The sequence below is a fragment of the Mesocricetus auratus genome, unplaced genomic scaffold, assembly GCF_017639785.1.
Source record: "Mesocricetus auratus isolate SY011 unplaced genomic scaffold, BCM_Maur_2.0 Super-Scaffold_100676, whole genome shotgun sequence".
NCBI classification, from domain to species: domain Eukaryota; kingdom Metazoa; phylum Chordata; class Mammalia; order Rodentia; family Cricetidae; genus Mesocricetus; species Mesocricetus auratus.
The window spans coordinates 78,495,225-78,520,174 of NW_024429266.1; the positions used below are offsets into that span (position 1 = coordinate 78,495,225).

At 40.1% G+C, this 24,950-nt stretch overlaps 1 protein-coding gene across 1 annotated transcript in view; it reads left to right on the forward strand.

The window, feature by feature from the left end:
• Serpinb13 (serpin family B member 13) overlaps window positions 1–23,390 on the forward strand; it is a 30,812-nt gene extending 7,422 nt beyond the window's left edge. The window contains exons 4-8 of the mRNA XM_013121517.2: window positions 4,173–4,301; window positions 4,660–4,777; window positions 6,221–6,363; window positions 6,523–6,678; window positions 21,025–23,390. Of these exons, the coding sequence (XP_012976971.1) occupies window positions 4,173–4,301; window positions 4,660–4,777; window positions 6,221–6,363; window positions 6,523–6,678; window positions 21,025–21,426 (948 nt within the window). The 3' untranslated portion in view covers window positions 21,427–23,390. The remainder of the gene's footprint in view (window positions 1–4,172; window positions 4,302–4,659; window positions 4,778–6,220; window positions 6,364–6,522; window positions 6,679–21,024) is intronic.
• The last annotated feature ends 1,560 nt before the right edge of the window (window positions 23,391–24,950 follow it).

Sequence of the window (24,950 nt, forward strand, 5' to 3'; positions counted from 1 at the left end):
TTTTTCCCTCAAAACCTAGCATTCAAGACTAATTAATTAATTTTTTTGTATTAAGAGGACTCATACTTTTCATTAAGTGGTGAAAATTCTCAGCCACTTAAGTTTTGAAAAATATAACTTCCCCATTTACTTCTTCATTGCCTTTTAAAAAAATGCCAGATTTCTTATTACCATTTTTTGTCTTCTGAGGAACATGGAGACAATTGTTTAGAGCTATCTTCAGGTCACCAATTCAGTACTGACCACCTATCTGACCATGTAGTGGACTTTGACTTAAATGTGGACCAAATATAGGAGCTGAAAACTATAGGCAATCACTTGCTTCCTAAACACATCTTTTTCTCCTTTTTATTGAAATAAATTCTTTTCTCATACAGTATATCTTGCTTACTGTTACCCTCCTCTTCTCCTCTCAGCTCCTCTACACCATCCAGATCCTTCTCTTTTTGTCTTTTATTAGAAAAGAATGAGCTAAATTAAGAGAACAAAAAATAAAATATAGCAAAATAAAATTGAATCCTCACACAGAAGTTGAACAAGGCAAACCAAAAAAAAGGAAAAGAGTTCCAAGAGAAGGTACAGGAATCAGAGACCAGCTTATTCACACACCCAGGAATCCCATAAAATTAGTAAACTGGAAGACTGTATACACATACATACATATACAGAGGACCTGGTATAGACCTGTGTCAGCTCTGAACTTGCTGTTTCAGTCTCTGTGAGTTCATATGAGTCTTGATCCATTGATTCAGTGCCTTGTTATCCTGATGTCCTCTATCTTCTGTCTCTTTCACTCTTTCCATCTCTTCTTCCTAGGGTTGTCTGAGCTTGAGGAGAGGGATTTGTTGGGGACATCCCATCTAGAGCTGAGTGTTCAAAAGATTTGCTGTCTGCATAATGCCCAGCAAAGGGTCTCTGTATCTTTTGCCATTGGTTACAGGAGGACGCTTCTTTGATGATGAATGAATAAGGCACTGGACTATGAGTATAGCAGAATGCCAGTAGGAGTTATTTTGTTGCTCCTCTTTTTAGACAAGTGGTATTTGCTTTTACCCTAGGACTCTGAGCTATCTAGTCTTTGGCTCTTGGTCACCCAAATGTCAGGAATGGGTTCCATTCTGTGGAGTTGGCCTTAAGTCAAATAAGACATTGGTTGGCTACTTCCACAAGTTCTGTTCTACCATTGTTCTAGCATATCTTACAAGTAGGACAGAATGTAAGTCAAATGTTTTGTGTCTGGATTTGTGTTTATGTATCTCTTTTGGCAGCTTGCAGAGTATCTTCCTGCACCAAGGGCACTAGAACACAAGGGTGAAGTTTCCATGGAGACACCAGATAAACTTTTCCATGTTCAATGACTTTATGGGTGTTGTCCTTGACAATTGGGCCCAGTGTCAGTTTGCAGAGAGTACTCTATTGCCTTGGCAACGTCTGTGTTGTTTGGGGATTTCCATAGGACACTCCTAGCCAAAAGATAAATTGAATGCAACCCAGTCCTGCTACTGGAAGCCTTGTTTGATGACAAGAGATGGACAGTTGGAACTATGTCTTTTCCATTATTAGCAGACTTCATTAGGATTGCTTCCATATATTTTATGAAGATTTCAATTTACTGTTTCCATATTATCCCTCAAATGCCTTTCAATTCCATCTGTCTCTTCTTTCATTCCCTCCCTCAACCCTATCTCCTCCCTCATTTTACCTGATCCTCCTGTTCCTGTCCACACACACTCCCTTCCACTTGTAAAATATATTCTACTCTCCTTTCCCAGGGAGATCATCCTCCCTAGTCCCTTCTTCTATACCTAACCTCTCTCAGTCTATGGATTGTAGGAATGAAGATGGGCTACCATTTATTTAATGGCTCCTATTCACCTGTAAGTGAATACATGCCATATTTACCTTTCTGGGTCTAAGTTACCTCACTTGGGGTAAATTTTTTTCAGTTCCATACATTTACATGCAAATTTCATGATGTCAGTTTTTTTTTTGGTTTTACGAGACAGGGTTTTTCTGTATTGTTTTGGAGGCTGTCGGTTCAGCCCAGCCTCAAACTCACAGAGATCCACCTGCCTCTGCCTCCCGAGTGCTGGGATTAAAGGCATGTGCCACCACCTCCTGGTATGATGTCAGTTTTTTAAACAGCTGAGTAATACTTCATTGGGTAAGTGTTCCACATTTTGTGTATCCATTCTTCAGTTGAGAGACATCTAAGTTTTTTCCAACTTCTGGCTATTACAAATACAGCCACTATGAGCATAGTTGAGTAAGTGTTCTTATGATAAGATAGATCATCGTTTTGGGTATATGCCCAAGAGTGGTGTAACTGTGTCTTGAGGTTGATTGATTCCCAATTTTCTGAGGAACTGCTGTAGTGATTTCCACAGTGGCTGTACAAGTTTGCACGCCTACGAGCAGGGTAAATATGATTCCCTTCTCTGTTTAGACCTGAACTTCATTTTTAATTGTATTATTTGGTTTGCTGATATCTAGTTTCTTATGTTCTTTATATATTTTGTGTATTAGCCATCTATTGGATGTGAAGTTGGTGAAATTGTTTTCCCATTCCGTAGGCTGCAATTTTGTCCTATTGATGGTGTTCTTTGCCTTAAAGAAGCTTTTCAGTTTCATGAGGTCCAATTTAAGGTTTATCCTTGTGCCTGTGCTATTGGTGTCCTGTTCAGGAAGTTGTCTCCTGGGCCAACTCATTCAAGGCTAGTCCCTACTTTCTCTTCTATTTGGTTTAGTGTATCTGGCTTATTCTTGAGGTTTTTTTTTTGATCCACTTGATTGTAAGTTTTATGCAGGGTGCAGCCATTCAGTTTTTACTAGCATCATTTGTCGAAGATGCTGTCTTTTACACATGTTTTCAAGGACCAGTAGCCTCTAGAAACCTTTTCTTACATGGTGGAGCTGATGTGAACATCTAAACGTTTGTGTATGTGTTGCAACTGTTTGTTATTTCCCCCATAAGTTTGATTTGGGACTTGTTTCTTCACAATGTGTAATTCTGGAGCATGATCTTGTATTTGGTTGATGACCTTGGGGACACAGTGAAACCTGTGATGTAGTCAATATTGTGATGAAGCTATCAAGGCTACTACCAAGATAGTATAAACTAAAACTTCAAACCTGTTGGAAAACAGGGTTTTCTTCTTTTCCCTTATTTGTAGGTCAGCTTACTCACAAATGACTCACTAGGAAATTAGTGCAAGTTGAACTCTTAATTACCACAGGGTGTGATGCACCTGACCTGTTCATCACATGCCCCTACAACCTAAGCATCCAGAAACCGATTGATAGCCACTTAGTTTCATAACAACAAGGAGGCAGCAAAGGTCAGACCCATAGATACTGTCAGAGCAGTGTGGATATGCATTTTCAATTCAAGTGTCTTCAAATAGTTATTAGTTATTTGCAAAAGTTAGCTATTTTTTCTGGTACCGTGGTAGGCAGTTAGGCATGAGAAATGAAAATAAGAGACACAATAGAGAATTAAATAGACATTTAGGCATTATATTGTACAAGAAATGGGTTCTCGGTTCTCATGTAGCATCAGTAATAGACCACTCACTTTAGAACTAAGCTGCTTCTATTTGCATCCTCTGTGAGTTAAAACTACTAGAGTCCATTCAACAGGCCATGAGACAATGTTCTGCTCACTCGAATTTGCCACACAATGTCTACAGTACACAGTCAGAAAGCTGGTACACCCTATACAAGATATCTAGAAGATTTTGGTAATTGTTTCAAAACAAAGACAAATTTAATTTTAGTTCAGTTTGCAGCTCTGGTAACTGCTTACTCGATGAAGAATTGCTTTTATTATTCACCATTTAAAAGAGAAATATCCAAGTGTCAGTGATGAGAAATTATCTAGGGGATTATTTCTATTTCTCAGGTTTAGAGTCTGTGGGCAGATAAAAACAAATGTATGAATCACTTAGTGAGACTCAAAGTTATAGCCAGAGCAGAAAAGAAAGATCTGTGGTGTTGGGGCTCTTGGAGGATTCTCTGTGAAGCTCTGATTGGGTGTGACTGACTTCTGGGTGTCTGGACATTTCTTCTTTACTCTCAGTTTGCTCATCATAGGAAGGGCTCTAGCTCTTGGAAGAGAATGTAGGCTTGCTTTCTCCAAGATAACCCACTGAGTTTTTGTCTTGATTTTGAAGATTAAGAAGACAGAAGAAGTCCATGATCAATTCCAAAAGCTTTTGACTGAAATAAGCAAATTCCCTAGTGGTTATGAACTGAACATAAGCAACAGGCTGTTTGGAGAGAAAACATACCTCTTCCTTCAAGTAAGTTCTGTTGTGTCTGCCACATCTGTGAGTGGTAACAACAAATGGCCACTATCCCTTCTAGGACTGAGTCCTGGGGCCATGCTGCTAAGTTGGCTGCTTGTCATGGTCCTGTTTTACTAGTCTTTCTGGCCTACTCTCCAGATATGCAGTTCCTTTTTGAGTTCAGGGAGTCTATATCTGACTTTTGCTTTAATCACATTGCACCTGCATGACAGCCCATGGAGGGAATGAGGACCTAAAATTCAAATTTGAACATTAGTTTTCCTAATGAACAGACACATTTATTAAGAGGTATTTGTATTTGATAAATAAATTCTTCAAATCTCTTTCTATTTCTTCCCTATCTCTCCTAAAGAAATACATAGATTATGTTGAAAAATATTACCATGCATCTCTGGAGCCTGTTGATTTTGTAAATGCTGCAGATGAAAGTCGAAAGAAGATTAATTCCTGGGTTGAAAGACAAACAAATGGTAGAGTATGGATGGGTTTTTCACCAAAAAGCACTTCTTGATTACCAGCTGTGACTGAAGTCTTGGACTTGAGGCTGAGTAGATGCCAGGTGGATGAGCTTTGGGAGGAGCTAGAGATATGTACAGGCAAGGATATGCATGCAGGTTGGATGGAGTACTGCGAGGGATGGATGGTTTTATATGTATGGAGAGATGCAACAGTGGGAATTGCTTGCACAAACTGTGAATCTCACTGTCTTTGCAGTTCCTGGGCTGGCATCATGCTTGTCTTTAGTTTATCTCTGAGTAATAACCTTTGTCTCTGAGTCCAGAGCTCCAAGAGCAAATGACATAGTTTCCACTTTCTTTGTTAGGTGAGGCACACACTTCTCTGTCTGCTACCTACAGCTAGGGCCACTCAGGCCCTCTCCTATTTGAGCATTTTGTATGGATGATTAAATCTTAAGACACCTCTACAGTAACTTTTGAGGACTATCTCCCCTACCTTTTCCTTATCATTCTCTATTAGGAATCAAACATATTAGAAATATTAAGATGGAAATACTCTTTGTGTGAGAAATATGTAATATCTATAGTTTTCTATTACCACTTTTAATGAGATTTGTCATGACAATGAATGTTTTTCTTTGTATTTTATCTAAAGAAAGAAATAAAACAACCAGAAAACAAGGGTTATGGGAAGGTTAACTAACAGAAGTTTTCAGTATTTAGTGTAGTGTGAACTGAACAAGAATCCAAAATGCAAGTTTCTGGGACTGAGGAGATGCACAGACAGCATGAATACCAGAGTTCAGATCTCAGAGCCTATGTAAAAGCTGAGCATAGTGGTGTGTATGTAACTGGCATTGGGAACGTCAGGGTGGAAACAGATTGACATTTGCTGGCTGGCTAGCCTCCTTGAATTGGCGAATTCCTGGTTTGGGGAGCAACCAGGTGTCAAGGTGGTGTGTGAGAGAGGAAGGCAATTTGATGTTGGACTTTGGGGTGCACAGGTGAATACCTCCCTCATATACACACTTCACATTCTGTTTCTTATAAATAATTTCTGAATCACAGGTGAGGATTCTTACTTGTTGACTAGGAAAGAATAAAGGCTGAAACAGTGCTTAAGACATGTCAGGTAGTGATTACAGGTCTACACATATTAAACTACTTGCTCATTTCAACAACTCCATGAGACATATTATGTTTCTATTTTATAAATGTGAAAACTGAGCCACTGAGAGTATAAATAAGTTGCCTAGGATTCCTTAGTACAGCTGCATGGAAAACAGAGACTATATGAGAATTTCCACAGTGACTCTGCCAGCAAATCTTTGGTGCTCAAGGTGTTGACTTGCTTCAGTGTTAATAGTTATCCAAGTCCACCTGCATCCATTCATGGCGCACAAATAGTTTGTGGTTTGCAAGATGAACCGGTCTTTTTTCTTTCTCTGTTTTCAGAAAAAGTCAAGGACCAGTTTCCAGAAGGCTCTTTGAGCAGCTCCACTAAGCTGGTGCTCATTAATACAGTTTATTTTAAAGGCCTGTGGGACAGGGGGTTTGAGAAAGAACATACCAAGCAGGAGGACTTCTGGCTGAATAAGGTATGGTCCTTTATATATGTGGTCTGCTCGCATCTGTCATTTGGCCAAATTCAGTAACTCAGGTCTTTGGCACTACTGGAAGCTGTATTATTTTCACAGGCTACTTGGGTGGCATCTGATTTCGGTCTTAATGTTTTTGCCTCTGCTTATTTGTTGCAGAGCACAAGCAAACCTGTGCAGATGATGACCCAGTGTAGCTCCTTCAGCTTCACCCTTTTAGAGGACCTGCAGGCCAAAATTGTGGGGATTCCGTATAAAAACAACGACCTCATCATGTTTGTACTTCTGCCCAATGACATAGATGGTCTGGAGAAGGTAAGTCTTTGGCATTTCCTGGACCAATACCACTTTTTAACACTCTGTATTGCATCTCTTGTACCTGGGGAGCCTGGGAACAGGGCTTTTGAACAGAATTTGATGCCTGGCTATGTTACTTGGGAAGTATTTCTCACTCTGTGAAGTGGCTACCAGCTGATCTCTATTGAGGAATAGACTTTGTTGAGAATAACTAGAATGCAATTGCATTGAGATGAGCTAAATGAACATTTTAAGAAGTATAGGTGGTGGTTCTAAAGAATCTCTACCATTCTGAGGAGTCATTAATGTCTATGAACTCTTTGTCTGGAAAAACCATATGCATATGTATAGAACATTTGTGTGCAATTCATCAAAGCCCTTGGGTTTTGCATATATTCCTTGAACCTAATTCTTTACTTAGGTCTTTTCATTTTCTTTTCAAAACAACGACGGCAAGACTAGTGTTTTATATTCTGGACACCAGGAATATATAGTTGCAAATACTTATTCTTTAAATTGTTTCCCAACCATAAATTCTCCCAACTTCTTTGTTCTTCAGTGTTCTAATCTAAGAATTTGGCCTCCCTGGGACTTGATATGTAACATTTTCTGGTGACTAAGGAAGTGGAGCCTAGAACACGTGGAGCATGTAGAAAGAACTATGTAAATTTAATCTGTGCTGTGGAGTTTTGCTTACAGCTTTGTAAGTTGGAAACATTTTGGAACAGAGTGAAAACATGTATTGGAGCTTTACACACACACACACACACACACACACACACACACACACACACACACCCTGATACAAAAGCCTCTTTCTGGGCATCATTGAGATGAAGTGAATCAGAAGGAGAAAACTGACTTTGCTAGTTAAATCATCAGTTCCAACACTGAATCTAGTAGGGTGCTAGTTTGAAATTAATAGTAATTGTTGATTTTCTTTTTTAAAATTTTTATTAATTTATTTTTACATTACAACCTCAGTTCCCCATCCTTCCTCTTCTTCCATTATCCCCACTGCCCACCCACCTCCCATCTGCTCCTCAGAGAGGGTAAGGTCTCCCCTAGGATGTCTACTAAGTCTGACCCATCATCTTGCTGAGGCAGGACCAAGGCACCTCTCCACCACCCACACCCCTGTGTCTAGGCTGGGCAAGGTATCTCTCCATATAGAATGGGCCCCACCAAGTCAGTTTGTGCTTCAGAGTTAGATCTTGGACTTACTACCAGTGACCTCATATATTGCACCAGTCACACTATTGTCACCTATATTAAGGGAGTCTTATGCAGGTTCTCCATTTGTCAACCCGAGTCAGTGATCTCTCATTAGCTTGGGTCTGCTGATTCTATTGGTTTTCCCATTATGGTCTTGACTCCTTTGTTCATATTGTCACTCCTCCCTCACTTCAATTGTACTCCAGGATCTTGGCCCATTGGTTAGTTGTGGATTTCTGTATCTGCTTCTACCTGTTTCTGGAAGAGGGTTCTAGCTTCTCTAGGGTTGTGGATTGTGTGCTGGGTATCTTTTGGTTTATGCCTGGTATCCACTTATGAGTGAGTACATATATTTGTCTTTCTGGTTTTGGGTTACTTCTTTCAGGATTTTTTCTAGTTCTGGCCGTTTGCCTGTGTATTTTAGGATGCCATTGTCTCTTACCACCAAGTAGTATTCCATTGTGCAAATATACCACATTTTTTTACCCATTCTACAGTTGAGGGACATCTAGGTTGTTTCCAAGATCTTGCTGTTATGAATAATGTTGCTATGAACATAGTTGAGAAAATATCCTTGTGGTGTGAATGTGCCTCCTTCAAATATATGCCCAAAAGTGGCATTGCAGGGTCTAGAGGAAGGTTGATCCCTAATTTTCTGAGCAATCACCATACTTATTTCCACAGTGGCTGTTCAAGGTTGCACCCCACCAGCAATGGAGAAGGGTTCCCATTTCTCCACATTCTCTCCAGCATAAGCTGTCATTGGTGTTTTTGCTCCTAGCTACTCTGATCAGTGTAGGATGGGATCTCAGAGTGATTTTTATTTGCATTTCCCTGATGGCTAAGGATGTTGAGTATTTCCTTAAGTGTCTTTCGGCATTTGAGAATCTTCTGTTGAGAATCCTTTGTTTAGATCTGTGCCCCATTTTTAAATTAGATTATTTGGTAGTTTGATGTCTAGTTTTTTGAGTTCATTTTATATATTGGATATCAGCCCTCTGTCAGATGTGGGGTTGGTGAAGATCTTTTCCCATTGTGTATGGAGCCATTTTGTCTTGTTGATTATATTCTTTGCTTTATATAAGCTTCTTGTTTTCAGGAGCTTCTATTTATTAATTGTTTCTCTCAGTGTCTGTGCTACTGGTGTTTTATTTAGGAAGTGGTCTCCTGTGCTTATGCTTTCAATTGTATTTCCCACTTTCTCTTCTATGAGGTTCAGTGTGGATGAATTTATGTTAATATCTTTGATCCATTTGGACTTCAGTTTTGTGCATAGTGGATCTACTTGCATTCTTCTACATGTAGACAGCCAGTTATTCCAGCATTATTTGTTGAATATGTTTTCTTTTTTTCCATTTTATATTTTTAGCTTCTTTGTCAAAAAATCAGGTGTTCATAGGTGTGTTGGTTGATATTGAGGTCTTTGATTTGATTACATTTGTCCACCTGTCTGCTTTTATGCCAATACCAAGCTGTTTTCATTTCTATAACTCTATAGTAGAGCTTGAAGTTAGGGATGATGATGCCCCAGATGATTTTTTATTGTACAGGATTGTTTTGGCTATTCTGGGTTTTTGTTTTTCTATATGCAGTTGAGTATTGTTATTTCAAGGTCTGTGAAGAGTTGTGCTGGGATTTTGATGGGGATTACACTGAATCTGTAGTTTACTTTTGGTAGGATTGCCTTTTGTTTTTGGTTTTATGAGACAGGGTTTCTTTGTATTGTTTTGGAGGCTGTCGGTCCAGCCCAGCCTCGAACTCACAGAGATCTGCCTGCCTCTGCCTCCCGAGTGCCACCACCGCCCAGCTAGGATTGCCATTTTTACAATGCTGATCCTACCTATCCAAGAGATTGGGGGGATCTTCCCATTTTCTGATATTTTCTTTAATTTCTTTCTTTAAAAACTTGAAGTTCTTGTCATACAGGACTTTCATTTGTTTGGTTAGAGTTACCCCAAGATATTGTATGTTATTTGTGCCTGGTCTTTTTTTTTGTCTGGGTGACTATTGATAACTGTTTCTATTTCCTTAGGGATTATAGGGGCATTTTAGTTGTTTATTTGTTCTTGATTTAATTTTGGTATGTGGTACTTATCTAGAAAATTGTCCATCTCTTTAAAGTTTTCCAGTTTTGTGGAGTACAGGATTTTCTGGATTTCCTCAGTGTCTGTTATGTCCCTGTTTTTTTTTTCTTTCTGATTTTGTGAATTTGGATATTCTCTCTGTGTCTTTTGGTTAGTTTGGATAAAGGTTTGTCTATTTTGTTGAATTTCTCAAAGAACCAACTCTGTCTTATTGATTATTTGCATTATTTTCTTTGTTTCTGTTTTTACCCATTTCAGCCCTAGCACTTTCAGTTGTTCTGTTAATTTAGTAGTAGTATGGGATTTTTCCAGATTCTTTATGGAGGTGTTTAGTGCTTTGGACTTTCCTTTCAGCACTGCTTTCATTGTTTCCCGTAAGTTTGGGTATGTTGTACAGTCATTTTCATTAAATTTCAGGGAGTCTTTTCTTTCTTTCCTCTTCCCTTCCTTCCTTCCTTCCTTCCTTCCTTCCTTCCTTCCTTCCTTCCTTCCTTCCTTCCTTCCTTCCTTCCTTCCTGCCTTCCTGCCTTCCTGCCTTCCTGCCTTCCTGCCTTCCTGCCTTCCTGCCTTCCTGCCTTCCTGCCTTTCTTTCTTTACGCAGTGGTGATTCAGTTGATCATTGTTCAATTTCCATGTGTTTGTGGGCTCTCTGAAATTAATGTTGCTGTTGAATTCTAAGTTTAATCTAGGGTAATCTGATAGGGTACAGGGGTTTATTCCAATTTTTTTTGCATCTGTTGAGGTTTGATTTGTTACCGAGTATGTGTTCTGTTTTTGAGAAAGTTCCATGAGGTGCTGTAAAGAAAGTATATTCTTTTGTGTTTGGTAGAATGTTCTATAGATTTCTGCTAAGTCCATTTGAGTCAAAACATCTGTTAGTTCCTTTATTTGTCTGCTAAGCTCTGTCTGGCAGATCTGCCCAGTAGTGAGAGTGGAGTGTTGAAGTCTTCCACTATTAATGTGTGGGACTTGATTTGTGATTTAAGCTTTAGTAATGTTTCTTTTACAAATACGTTCAGTATTGAGATTTCCTCATGATGAATTTTTCCCGTGATGAATCCTTCTTTATCTTTTTTATTGATTTTAGTTTGAAGTCTATTTTGTTAGGTATTAGGATAGCTAACCCAGCTTGTTTCCTAGATCAATTTGATTTAAAAGTTTTTTTTTCTAATCCTTTACTTTGAGGTAATATCTGCCTGTGAAATTGAGGTGTGTTTCTTATATGCAGAAGGATGGATTCTGTTTTCATATTCAATCTGTTAGCCAGTATCTTTTTATAGGTGATTTGAGATCATGTATATTAATGGATAATAATGACAGGTGATTACTAGTTCCCGTAATTTTTTTTTTTTAGTTGCGGTGCCCAAGCCACAAGCAACTCCGAGGTATCAAGAAAAGAAGGACCAGATGTCCAGCTTTTTGTACTAAGAAGTGTCTTTATTTTTGCAAGTGCTAAGAAGTCTCTCTCTTATAGGAAGGAGCAGTCTTATATATAATCTTACAACACAGTGGAAAAACCCCAGGTGGAAGAGAGTGAGTTTTCCTCCTGCTAGATGTTGATGTCAGTGGGGCAATGCGGGGTCAGTAAGCCAGGACTGGAAAACAGGATGCACCTGTAGCTATCAGCTGACAAGCAATTCAGAGACACTGTGAGGGCTAGGCCCCAACAGTTGATGATGGCATTGTGTGTTCAATTCCCTTCTTTGGGATTTGCTGCTGTAAGCTCATCTATTTCCTGTGGTCTCTTGGACATAGGTGATTTCCTTGGGTTGATGTTTTCCTTCTAGCACTTTCTGTAGAGGTGGGTTTGTGGATAGGTATTGTTTAAATTTGATTTTATCATTGAGTATCTTGTTTTTTACATCTATGACTATTGAAAACTTTCCTGGGTAAAGAAGTCTGGGCTGGTATCCGTGGTCCCTCAGTGTGTGCATAACATCTGATGAGGACCTTCTGGCTTTCATTGTTTCCATTGAGAAGTCAGGTGTAATTATGATAGGTCTGCCTTTATATACTACCTGGCCTTTCTCCTTTTCAGCTCTTAATATTCTTTGTTTATTCTGTATGTTGTTTTGGTTATTATGCGGCAAAGTCACCTTTTTTGGTTTAGTCTATTTGGTGCTTTGTAAACCTCTTGTATTTTCATAGGCATGTCATTCTTTAGGTTGGGAAAGTTTTCCTCTTTGATTTTGTTAAATATATTTTCTGTGCCTTTGAGTTGGACTGCTTCTCCTTCTTCTATTCCTATTATTCATAGGTTTGGTCTTTTCATAGTGTCCCAGATTTCCTTCATGTTTTGTGTTAAGGATTTGCTAGATTTAAAATTTTCTCTGACTGATGCATTTATCATATTTTTAACATCTGAGAGCCTTCCATCTCTTGTATTCTGTTGTTTATGCTGCATTTGTGGGTCCTGATCATTTACTCAACTTTTCCATTTCCAGAATTCTCTCATTTTGTGTTTTCTTTATTGCCTCCATTTTAATTTTCAAGTCTTGGACTAGTTTGATTGTTTTTTCTTGGTTTTCTTTAAGGGATTTGTCAATATCTTTTTAAACAATTTTTTTGTCTTTTCCTCCATTTCTTTTTTTTAAGTATTCTTTTTTTATTTATTTTTATTTATTTTTTATTTTTTTATATTTTATTTTCCATTTTAAATTTAGATAAGAAACGAGGTTGCTTCACAAGTCAGTTCCAGGTCCCTCTCCCATTCCCTCCCCCTCCTCCCGTGCCCTCCCCCCAGCCCCCCCTCCCGTTATCCCCTCATTACCCCAGGGAGGGTGAGGCCCTCCATGGGGGTGTCCATAGTCTGTCATTTCATATAGGGCAGGGCCTAGACCCTTTCCCAAGAGTTCAGGGTGAGAGTGCACCTCACATTGTTCTATGGGAGTCCAAAGTCCGTGTGTATATTTGGGATGGGTACTGATCTGCTGCCCAAGGCTCAATAGATTCCCTAGGCCTCCTCACTGACACCCAGATTCAGGGGGGTCTTGATCACTCCCACGCTGGATTCCCAGGCTGATGCCTGGGATTCAAGAGTTAACCTTTGTCTGGTCAGCTGTTTCTGGGGGTTAAACCGGCCCAGTCTTAATCACTTTGATCATCAGTCCTCCCTCTCTGTTACTGGCTTTCTTGAGTTCAGCTCAGTACTTAACCGTGGGAGTCTGCCTCTTCTTAGATCAGCCACTAAACGAAGTTTCTGTTTCCCAGACTCTCTGGCCATAGAATTGTAGGCTGGCACTCCCGAGATCTATGTCTAAAATCCATATATGAGAGAGTACATGCCATGTTTCTCTTTTTGTGACTGGGTTACCTCACTCAGGATGGTTTCTTCTAGTGTCATCCATTTGCCTGCAAATCTCATGATTCCATTATTTTTTTCTGCTGAATAGTACTCCATTGTGTAGATGTACCACATTTTCTCTATCCACTCTTCGGGTGAGGGACATCTAGGTTGCTTCCAAGTTCTGGCTATTACAAATAAAGCTGCTATGAACATAGTGGAACAGACATCTTTGTTGTATGAATGGGCATCTTTTGGATATATGCCTAAGAGTGGAGTTGCTGGGTCTTGTGGTAGGTTTATTCCCATTTTTCTGAGGAATCTCCACACTGATTTCCAAAGTGGCTGAACCAGTTGGCACTCCCACCAGCAATGGAGGAGTGTCCCCCTTTCACCACATCCTCTCCAGCATAAATTGTCATTGGTGTTTTTGATTTTAGCCATTCTGACAGGAGTGAGATGGTATCTGAGAGTTGTTTTGATTTGCATTTCCCGGATGGCTGAGGATGTTGAGCACTTTCTCAAGTGCCTCTCAGCCATTTTAGACTCCTATTGAAAACTCTCTATTTAGTTCTGCAGCCCACTTTTTAATAGGGTCCTTTGGTGTTTTGGAGACTTGCTTCTTGAGTTCTTTGTAAATTTTGGAGATCAACCCTCTGTCAGATGTGGGATTAGTGAATATTTTTTCCCATTCTGTGGGCTGCCTTTTTGTCTTGCTGACTGTGTCCTTTGCCTTACAGAAGCTTCTCAGTTTCAGGAGGTCCCATTTATTAATTGTTGATCTCACTGTCTATGCTACTGGTGTTATGTTCAGGAAGCTGTCTCCTGTACCAATTCGTTCAAGGGTACCACCCACTTTCTCTTCTAAGAGGTTCAGTGTGGCTGGATTTATGTTGAGGTCTTTGATCCATTTGGACTTAAGTTTTGTGCATGGCGATAAACATGGATCGATCCGCATTCTTCTACATGCCAGTCTCCAATTATGCCAGCACCATTTGTTGAAGATGCTTTCTTTATTCCATTGTATATTTTTAGCTTCATTGTCAAAGATCAGATGTTCGTACGTGTGTGGGTTAATACCCGGGTTTTCAATTCGATTCCATTGGTCTACCTGTCTATTTTTGTGCCAATACCAAGCTGTTTTCAGGACTATAGCTCTGTAATAGAGCTTGAGGTCAGGGATGGTGATGCCTCCGGACGTTGCCTTGTTGAACAGGGTTGTTTTGGCTATCCTGGGTCTTTTATTTTTCCATACAAAGTTGATTATTGTTCTTTCAAGGTCTGTGAAGAATTGTGCTGGGATTTTAATGGGGATTGCATTGAATCTGTAGATTGCTTTTGGCAGGATTGCCATTTTTTACTACATTGATCCTACCTATCCAAGAGCATGGGAGATCTTTCCATTTTCTGAAGGCTTCTTTAATTTCTTTCTTTAAAGATTCAAAGTTCTTACGATACAGGTCTTTCACTTGTTTGGTTAGCGTTACCCCAAGGTATTTTATGTTGTTTGTGGCAATTGTAAAGGGTGATGTTTCTCTGATTTCTCTTTCAGCCCTTTTATCATCTGTATATAGTAGGGCTACTGATTTTCTTGAGTTGATCTTGTTGATTTTCTCAAAGAACCAACTCTTCGTTGCATTGATTCTTTGTATTGTTTTCCTGGTTTCTACTTTATTGATTTCAGCCCTCAATTTGATTATTTCCTGGCGTCTACTCCTCCTGGGGGGAGTGCGCTTCTTTGTGTTCTAGAGCTTTCAGCTGTGATGTTAATTCTCTGGTATAACTGTTCTCCTGTTTCTTCATGTGAGCACTTAGTGCTATGAACTTCCCCCGTAGCACTGCTTTCAAAGTGTCCCATAGGTTTGGATATGTTGTGTCTTCATTCTCATTGAATTCGAGGAAGTCTTTAATTTCTTTTTTTATTTCCTCTTTGACCCAGGGATGGTGCAGTTGAGCATTATTCAATTTCCATGAGTTTGTAGGTTTTCTGCAATTTGTGTTGTTGTTGAATTCTAATTTTAAAGCATGGTGGTCTGATAAGATGCATGGAGTTATTCCAATTTTTTTTGTAGCTGCTGAGGTTTGATACGTTGCCAAGTATGTGGTCGATTTTTGAGAAGGTTCCATGTGGTGGTGAGAAGAAGGTATATTCCTTTTTATGTGGATGAAATGTTCTATATATATCTGTTAATCCCAGTTGGGTCATTACTTCTATTAGACCTTTTGCTTCTTTGTTGAGTTTCTGTTTGGTATTCCTGTCTAGTGGTGAGAGTGGTGTGTTGAAATCTCCCACTATAACTGTGTGGGGCTTTAGATGAGATTTAAGTTCTAACAATGTTTCTTTAACGAATGTGGATGCCTTTGTATTTGGGGCATAGATGTTCAGGATAGATACTTCATCTTGGTGGGTTTCACCTGTGATGAGTATGTAATGACCTCCTTCATCTCTTTTGATTGATTTTATTTTAAAGTCTAGTTTGTTAGATATTAGGATTGCTACCCCTGCTTGTTTCTTGGGTCCATTTGATTAAAAAATTTTTTGCCAACCTTTAACTGTCAGGTAATGTCTGTCTTTGAGGGTGAGGTGTGTTTCTTGTATGCAGCAGAAGGAAAGGTTCTGTCTTCGAATCCATTCTGCTAGTCTGTGTCTTTTTATGGGTGAGTTAAGGCCATTAATATTGAGGGATATTAATGACCATTGATTGCTCATCCTTCTTCGATTTGCGATGGTTGTTGTTGGTGGAATTATGTGTGGAATTTCACCCCTTTGTTCTTTTGGCTGTTGGTAGAGAGGGATTCTCTAATGCTTATGTTTTTCTGGTTGTAGTTAGCTTCCTTGGGTTGGAGTTTTCCTTCCAAAATTTTCTGTAGGGCTGGGTTAGTGGACACATATTGCTTGAATCTAGTTTTGTCATGGAATATCTTGTTTTCTCCGTCTATAGTGATTGAGAGCTTTGCCGGGTATAGTAGTCTGGGCTGGCATCCATGGTCTCTTAGTGTAGGTAGAATATCTATCCAGGACCTTCTGGCTTTCAGAGTTTCCATGGAGAAATCAGGTGTAATTCTGATAGGTCTGCCTTTATATTTTACTTGACCTTTTTCCTTAGCTGCTCTTAATATTCTTTCTTTATTCTGTATGTTTGGGGTCTTGATTATTATGTGGCGAGGGATTTTTTTTGTGGTCCACTCTATTTGGTGTTCTGTAGGCTTCTTGTACCTTCATTGTCATGTCTTTCTTAAGGTTGGGAAAGTTTTCTTCTATGATTTTGTTGAATATGCCTTCTGCCCCTTTGAGGTGGATTTCTTCTCCTTCTTCTATACCTATTATTCTTAGGTTTGGTCTTTTCATGGTGTCCCATATTTCCTGGATGTTTTGTGTTAAGGATTTGTTGGATTTAAGGTTTTCTTTGGTTGATAAATCCATTTCTCCTAGTGTATCTTCAACACTCGAGATTCTCTCTTCCATCTCTTCTATTCTGTTGGTAATGCTTGTATTGGTAGTGCCTGACTGTTTGTCCAGCTTTTCTATTTTCTGCCTTTCTTCAGATTGTGTTTTTTTAATGTCTCTATTTCAGTTTTTAACCCTTGCAGTGTTTGCATTGCTTCTTGCAATTTTCTGTTTATCTTTTCGTCCGTTTGTTGCCTTTTATGATTTTTTTGTTTGTTCTTTCTTCCATTTCTTGCATTTTTTGGTTTGCTTTTTGTTCCATTTCTCGCATTTTGTACTTTGTTTCTTCTTCCATTTCCTGCCTTTTTTGGTTTGTTTCTTCTTCCATTTTTTCATTTTTTGCTTTGTTTTTTCTACCATTTCTTGCATTTTTTGCTTTGTTTCTTCTTCCATTTCCTGCCTTTTTTGGTATGTTTCTTCTTCCAATTCTTGCATTTTTTTGCTTTGTTTTTTCTTCCAATTCTTGCATTTTTTGCTTCATTTCTTCTTCCATTTCCTGTCTTTTTTGGTTTGTTTTTTCTTCCAATTCTTGCATTTTTTGGTTTGTTTTTTCTTCCATTTGTAGCATTTTTTGGTTTGTTTTTTCTTCCATTTCTTTGAGGGATTTTCCTATATCCTCTTTTAGGGCCTCTATCATTTTCATGAAAGTGCTTTTAAGGTCGTTCTCTTCTGCTTAGTTCGCATTGGAATGTTGGGGTCTTACTGGTGTGGAGTCTCTAGAATCTGGTCGTGTCATATTTGTTTTTCTGTTGCTGACTGTGTTTTTTTTTTTTTTTTTTTTTTTTTTTTTTAATCATTTTTTATTTTAATTTTAAATAGCTTGTTTCGCATGTCAATCCCAGTTCCCTCTCCCTCCCCTCCTCCCGCACTCCCCTTCCACCCTCCCTCCCACCCTATTGCCAAATCCCTCCACATAGGGGATGTCTAGAGTCTATCATTTCACTCTTGGTAGGGTCAAGGCACTCCCCTAAGAGTCCAGGCTGAGAGAGCATCTCTCTTTGTGCCATAGGCACATGAAGACAGATTGTATACCAGGGATAGACACTGATCCACAGCTCAGAGCCCCATAGGTTGCCCAGGCCTTCTCACTGACACTCACATTTGGGGGGACCAGATCAGTCCCATTCTGGCCTCCCCACTGTCGGTCTGGGGTCCAAGAGCACTCCCCTGTTCAGATCAGCCGTCTCTGCTGGTTTTGCCAGCCCATTCCTTGCCAATTTGCTCATCACTCCTCTCTCTCTGTCACTGGGTTCCTTGGGTTCAGTTCAGTGCTTAGTTGTGTGTTTGCCTCTGCTTCCATCAGTCCCGGGATGAAGGCTCCCGGATAGTTATAGACATCAAGTTCATTATCAGGAATGGGCATTCGAGGTGGTCCTTCCACTATTGCTTAGCTTGCCAATTGATGTTATACCTTTAGATCACTCGAGGTCACTCTGGTGCCTGATCTGTCTTCGATCCTATGATTCCCTCTTCCCCCTATTTTACCCCCACCCCTCAACTTCCTGTTCCCCCATGACCCACTCCCTTCCTCTTTACCCCCTCTACTCTTCCCAGGTCCCACTACCCCCCCCCCTCGCCCTGTTCCCCATCCATTCAGAGGATCTCGTTGGTGGGAGAGAAGATCTGGAGTCTGGTGTGCTTGGCTCCTGCCGGGATTGGGAGCTCTGTGCAGTTCCCAGGCGATCTGCAGGCACTGGTCCCTCCATTTCTTTTTTAACACTTTTTATTATATATTTAAATTAGAAACAAGCTTGCTTCCCATGTCAGTCCTAGCTCCCTCTCTCTCCCCTCCGTGTCTACCCCCTCCAAACCCCCCCAGCTCCCCACCCAATCCCCACTCCATTCCCCAGGGTGGGTAAGGCCCTCCATGGGGGAATCTCTAGAGTCTGTCATTTCATTTCAGGGAGAGCCCAGGCCCTCCCCCAAGTGTCCAGATTAAGTGTCCTCATTGTAGGATGGGCACCCAAAGTCCATTTGTGTGCCAGTAATAAATACTGATGTACTACCCAAAGCCCCATAGATTGCCTAGGTCTCTCACTGACACCCACATTCAGGGGGTCTGGATCAGTCCCATGCTGGCCTCTCAGCCATCAGTTTGGGGTCCAAGATCTCCCCCTTGATCAGGTCAGCTGTTTCTCTGGGTTTCACCAGCCCAGACATGATTCCTTTGATCATCACTCCTCCCTCTCTGTCACTTGGTTCCCGGAATTCAGTGTTTAGCTGTGGGTGTCTGCCTCTGCTTCCGTCTGTCACTGAATGGAGGTTCTTGGATGGTATGTAAGATAGTCATCAAAATCATTATCAGGGAGGGGCGTTTAAAGTAGTCTCTCCACTACTGCTTAGTTTGCCAGTTGGTGTCATCCTTGTAGATCTCTAGAAATCTCACTAGTGCCAGATCTCCCCTCAAACCTAGAATGTCTCCTTTTATTAAGGTATCTCTTATCCTCCTCTCCTTTATTCTTCCCCCAACTCAACCTTCCTGCTCCCCCATGTCCTCCTCTCCCCTCCTCTTCTCCCCCCTCTTTTTTTCCTGGCTCCCTCCTCCCTTGTGCTCCTAATCTGCTCAGGAGATCTTACCTCATTCCACCTTCTTCAGGGTACCATGCATATCTCTTTTAGGGTCCTTCCTGTTTCCCTGACTCTTTGTCAATGGGACTGTAAATTGGCACTCCCCTGACTCATGTCTAAAATCCATATATGAGTGAATACATACCATGTTTGTCTTTTTGTGACTGGGTTACCTCACTCAGGATAGTTTCTTCTAATGCCATCCATTTGCCTGCAAATTTCAAGTTTCCATTGTTTTTTTATTCCACTGAGTAGTACTCCATTGTGTAAGTGTACCACATTTTCCTCCATTTCTTTAAGGGAATTTTTCATTTCCTCTTTAAGGACCTCAATAATCCTCATAAAGTTGCTTTTTAGGTAATTGTCTTCTACTTTATCTGTGTTGGGATGCTCAGGTCTTGCTGTTGTAGCACCACTAGCTTCTATTGGTGCCTTATTGCTCTTTACATAGTTGAGTGTGTTTTTTTTTCTTTCTGGTTTTTCGAGACAGGGTTTCTCTGTATTGTTTTGGAGGCTGTCCTGGAACTCACTCTGTAGACCAGGCAGGCCTCGAACTCACATAGATCCGCTTGCCTTTGCCTCCCAAGTACTGGGATTAAAGGTGTGCTCCACCAACGCCAGGCTTTGAGTGTGTTCTTACCTTGTTGTCTATGCATCTCTTCCTGCAATTGGCATAGGTGGAGCTTGTGTTTCAAGGGGTCTCTCTTTCTCCAGTTGGTACAGTTGGGGGCTGTGCTCCGTTGACCACTCCTTCAGGTACAAGTAGAGCAGAGCTTCTGTTGAATGCTCCTCCTGGTGGAAGTGGGCCCAATGCTAAGTGGTCACTCCTTGAGGTGCAGGTGGGGCTGTAGCTCTAGTGGATGCTCTTCCTGTTGGAGGTGTAGGTGGGGCTGAGGGTCCAGTGGTTGATGAGGTAGCAGGGTATCTCCAACCAAGAAATGTCAGTGGATGCTGGCTGGGACACAGGTGCTCTTTCCCAGGGGAACTATTTGCAATAGTTTCTGGAAGCTACTGTTGGAAACCAATGCTGTCTTATACACAATGATCACTCCTAGTTTCTGGGCATGAGGTTGGGACCTCCCTCTGACACTGCTCTCAGATCTGGGGCTTGTGGCTTCCTTGATGCTGCTTGGTGCCTGAAGCTTGCACCTCCCTCTGACGCTGCTACTCCAGGCCTGGAGTTCTGGCTTACCTCTGGAGCTGCTCCCAATTCTGATCCTCATGGCTTCCTTGATGCTGCTCTGGGCCTAAATTTCCGGCCTTCCTGTGACACTGCTTCCGGGTCACAATTGTTAATTTTCTATCTGTAGAATTTATTAGCTTATATTAGAATGCTTCATACACATTAAAAGTCTGTAAGGGGAATGGGTAATATTGACTGCTGTCTAACGCATAGCAACTTGACAGAATTATTACCTAACTTTATTGGTTTATGAGAGACATGTGGTGTGATGTTAAATACAATAAAATAGATATTCACTGTGAGTACATATAGCCATACATACCTAGAAACTAGAAGAGAGAAGAAATTGAAATGCAGAATTTGAAATATCTTGTTTTTAGTTTGAAAGATTCCCTTCATGCTATCTATAGACAGACACTATAACACAGGAAAATATGGTAGAGAATGTAAGACAACATTCTTTTATGTAGACAACAGACTGAAATGGAAGTTCTGAGTTTATTATTACCAGTAATGCTTTCTGGCCGGCTAGAGCCCGTGTGTGGCTTTTAAAGTGTTCTTGGATTTCTCTTGCCAACTGCAGATAATTGATAAACTATCTCCCGAGAAGCTGGTAGAGTGGACCAGCCCCAGACACCTGCAGCAAAGGAAAGTAGACCTGCGTCTGCCTCGCATGCAGGTGGAGGAGACCTATGAGCTGGAGCCCACGCTGGAAGCTATGGGCATGCACAGTGCTTTCAGAGCGCATGCGGACTACTCAGGAATGTCTGCTCACTCCGGGCTGCATGCCCAGAAGTTTCTGCACAGATCCTTCGTGGTGGTGACCGAGGAAGGCGTTGAGGCCGCTGCAGGCACTGGCATGGGCTTCATGGTCTCGTCAGCTGCAGGCTGTGAACTTATGCACTGTAACCACCCGTTCTTGTTCTTCATCAGGCACAGAGTGTCCGACAGCATCCTCTTTTTTGGCAGGTTTTCTTCTCCCTGAGACATGGAGCTGGGACATGGCTCCATCAAGCAGCGCTCAGAGTTGACAGACCATGGGATTCATACACGTGCTTCCGAGTCCGCTGCACTCCGACTTCAGGTGCAATGGCAGCAACAGCATATTTTCATAACTTGTTTGAAAGTGATCCCGAACGTGTGTGTGTGACACGCAGGAGGCTAGTCAGCTTCAGCTCAGTTCTCCCCTGATTTCTTTCGAAAGGTTTTTGTGTATTGAGGGGCAAAATTGCTTTTTTTAAAAAAAATAAGTATGGACACTATGGGGAAATTTAGGGCTCATCCAGTTCTAGGTTTTTGGCATATTATAAACACAAGTAAAATAAAATAATAAATTACTCAGATAATGTGTTTTTTTCCTTTCCCTGTACTCAGGAGAGAGAATTTAGAAATGTGTCAATGGAATATAAGTCAAATGCCAGGAAGAATTAAACAACAGTGTGCCAGATAGAAAGATTTCCTTGTTTTTATCCTCTATGCTGACAATATATCCCCCACGTTCCTTTCAGCATCAGTTTGGTATTAGAAACAATTGCGAAGGTAAATGTATCTGACCAATACTGCTACCCCATCATTCTTTTAGGTTTTGGAAAGTAACTATTTGGACTATCCTTTAGAAGAGTGGCCATTTTTTTTTGCCCTCTTGAATTTTTCTGTTGGACTCTTGAGTGAGGGATGGCTACTGCCAGATGACATTTCCTTTTAATTTTTCTTTTAGTTTTGAGATTATATATAGTATTTCTCCCTTACCCCTCAAATCCTTCCATATACCCCTCCTTACTCTCAAATCCATGGCCTCCTTTTTCATTAATTGTTACATACATATATGTACATGTGTATAACATCCCCAGATATGATCTACTCATATGACACTCATGCTTTCATGGTGTGGGTAATCAGTTGGTGGGCTTCCATGGAGAAGATTATTTCTCCATCTTTGAGCATTCCTTATTTCACTGTAATTCTTTTAGGGCTGAGATCTCATGGACTTCCCCAGTATACTTTGCCATATTTGTTGATAACCAGATGACACTTTCTTAAAGTTGCCTTTGAAAAGCTCTATGTATTTGGCTAACACCACATTTCAGACATGATTCAGGCTTCAGTTTTATCAGTGTTTAGTAAGATCACATTGATGACTTATTTAACATTTTTCTTGAAGTATCATTGCACAAGTTATATATTCATTGATTTTTTTGATCAGCTCTTAGGGTTGCTCATCCATCATCATAAGCCAGTTTTAGGTCATTTCCTCCACCTAAAATGCTTCTACTTAGTTGTCCTCACCTCCAACCACAGGCAACCACTCTCTCCTCTGGCTTTGTAGCTTCTTGATTTCTATGTCTCACAAAAGCAGGCTCACAACATATTATATTTCATGCCTCACTTCTTTCCTCTTGATTCTTAATTTCCCTCTATTGGTGAAAGTATTCTGCTTCATGGAAAAGATCCTTTTATTTATCCATTTGCCAGCCAATTATTTTCTTATTTCCACTTTTTGGCCATTGTAAATATTACTATTATGAACATTCATATGAAGGTATTTGTATGTATATATGTTTTTTACTTCTCTTGAGTAGATTCTTGGAATAGAGTTGCTGGGTTACACAATAAATAACATTTTGGTTTTTGAATAAATCATCAAATTTTCCCTATGTCAGCATCATTTCACATTTCTACCAGAAGAGTATAAGGGTCCAGTGCCTTCACATGTTTGCTGGCATCAGTATTGTGTCTTGACAGTTGGAGTCTTTCCTTTGGGTGTAAAATGTTCTATAGTGATTTTTTTCTTGCATTACTCTAATGATTAATTAAGATGAACATTTCTCTCCATGTACATTTGGTTATTTGTATGATTTCTTTGTTGAAATGCACCACCAAAGCAATCAGTTATTTTAAAGTGGCAGCTTACTTTGTCTTATTATGGATATAAGTTTTTTATAAAATATGTAATAGGTGAATATCTCCAAACTCTTTGGTTTCTTTTAGTTTTCTCACTAATGTCTTTTAAAATATATACTAGCTTTAAAAGATGTAATTTAACATAATTCATTAATTTTAAATCATTTTAATATCCCAAAAAGAAACACCAAACACATTAATAACCTCTTTCTATTCCTTTGTCCATTAACTAAAGGAAGCCATTATTCTATGTATAGTCTATGGATTTGTCGGTTCTGGATACATAAGTGACATTGTGTAATAGATGGTTTTTTGCTATTTGGTTCTTTGTTACCACAACAATTTAAGACTCACCCAAGTCATTGCACATATAAGTGCTTAGCTCTTTATTATGTTTAATACTGCATACAGATGTATCAGTTTTTGTTTAGCCATTCATCAGTTGATAAACATTTACCTTTGAACTATTAGCCATTATGAATAATACTGTAGGGACATTTTGTGTGTACTTTTCCCCATATGAAGATAAATTTCCATTTGTCTTGTTTTATGCTGGATCATATGTCATGTTTATGTTTACCATTTTGAGGAAATGCTGAATTGTTTTACTTTACAATCCTGCAACAAAGAATAATAGATTTAATCTAGACATGGTGGTGCACACCTTTAATCTCAGCACGGGGAAAGCTGAGGCAGGCAGAACTCTGAGAACTGAGGTCAGCCTGATCTATAAGCAAGTTCCAGGTCAGTGAGACCCTATCAAACACACACACACACACACACACACACACACACACACACACACACACACACACACACAAGATTTATTTTCTCTACATCTTTGTCAATATTTATAATCTTTAAATTTTAACAAATCTATTCTAGAGAGTGTGACATTGTATCTCCCCATAGCTAGCTTCCTTCCTTCCTTCCTTCTTTCCTTCCTTCCTTCCGTCCTTCCTTCCTCCCTCCCTCCCTCCCTCCCTCCCTCCCTCCCTCCCTCCCTCCCTCCCTCCCTCCCTCCCTCTCTCCCTCCCTCCCTCCCTCCCTTCTTTCTTTCTTTCTTCCTTCCTTCCTATTTTTGAGACTGGGTCTCTACATAACACTTGCTGTCCCAGTACTCACTATGTACTCGGATTAAAGACGTGCCACCATGCCTGGCCTATAGTTTCAAGACTGATCAGAGACTAGCTCATCAGTGTTATTCCTTAAGATTACACTTTTGGTATCACATCTAAGACCTCTTTCCCTAACCAAACAACAAAACACTTCCTTTTGTTTTATAGTAGAAGTTTTGCTGTTTTGGTTCTTCTGTCTAAGTTCACAGTTCATTTGCAGTGTGTTTGTGTGTGTGTGTGTGTGTGTGTGTGTGCGTGCATGCACATGTGTATGGAGGGAAGTTTAAGGTCTCAGCCTATTTTATTATTTATTGTGTGTAGATGTGAAATTGTTAATTTTTTAAAAGGTAATTACATTGACATGGAATTTTCTTGGCATCTTTAAAAACTCAACTGATTAAAAATATAATCTTCACGAATCGATCCATGTTTATCGCCATGCACAAAACTTAAGTCCAAATGGATCAAAGACCTCAACATAAATCCAGCC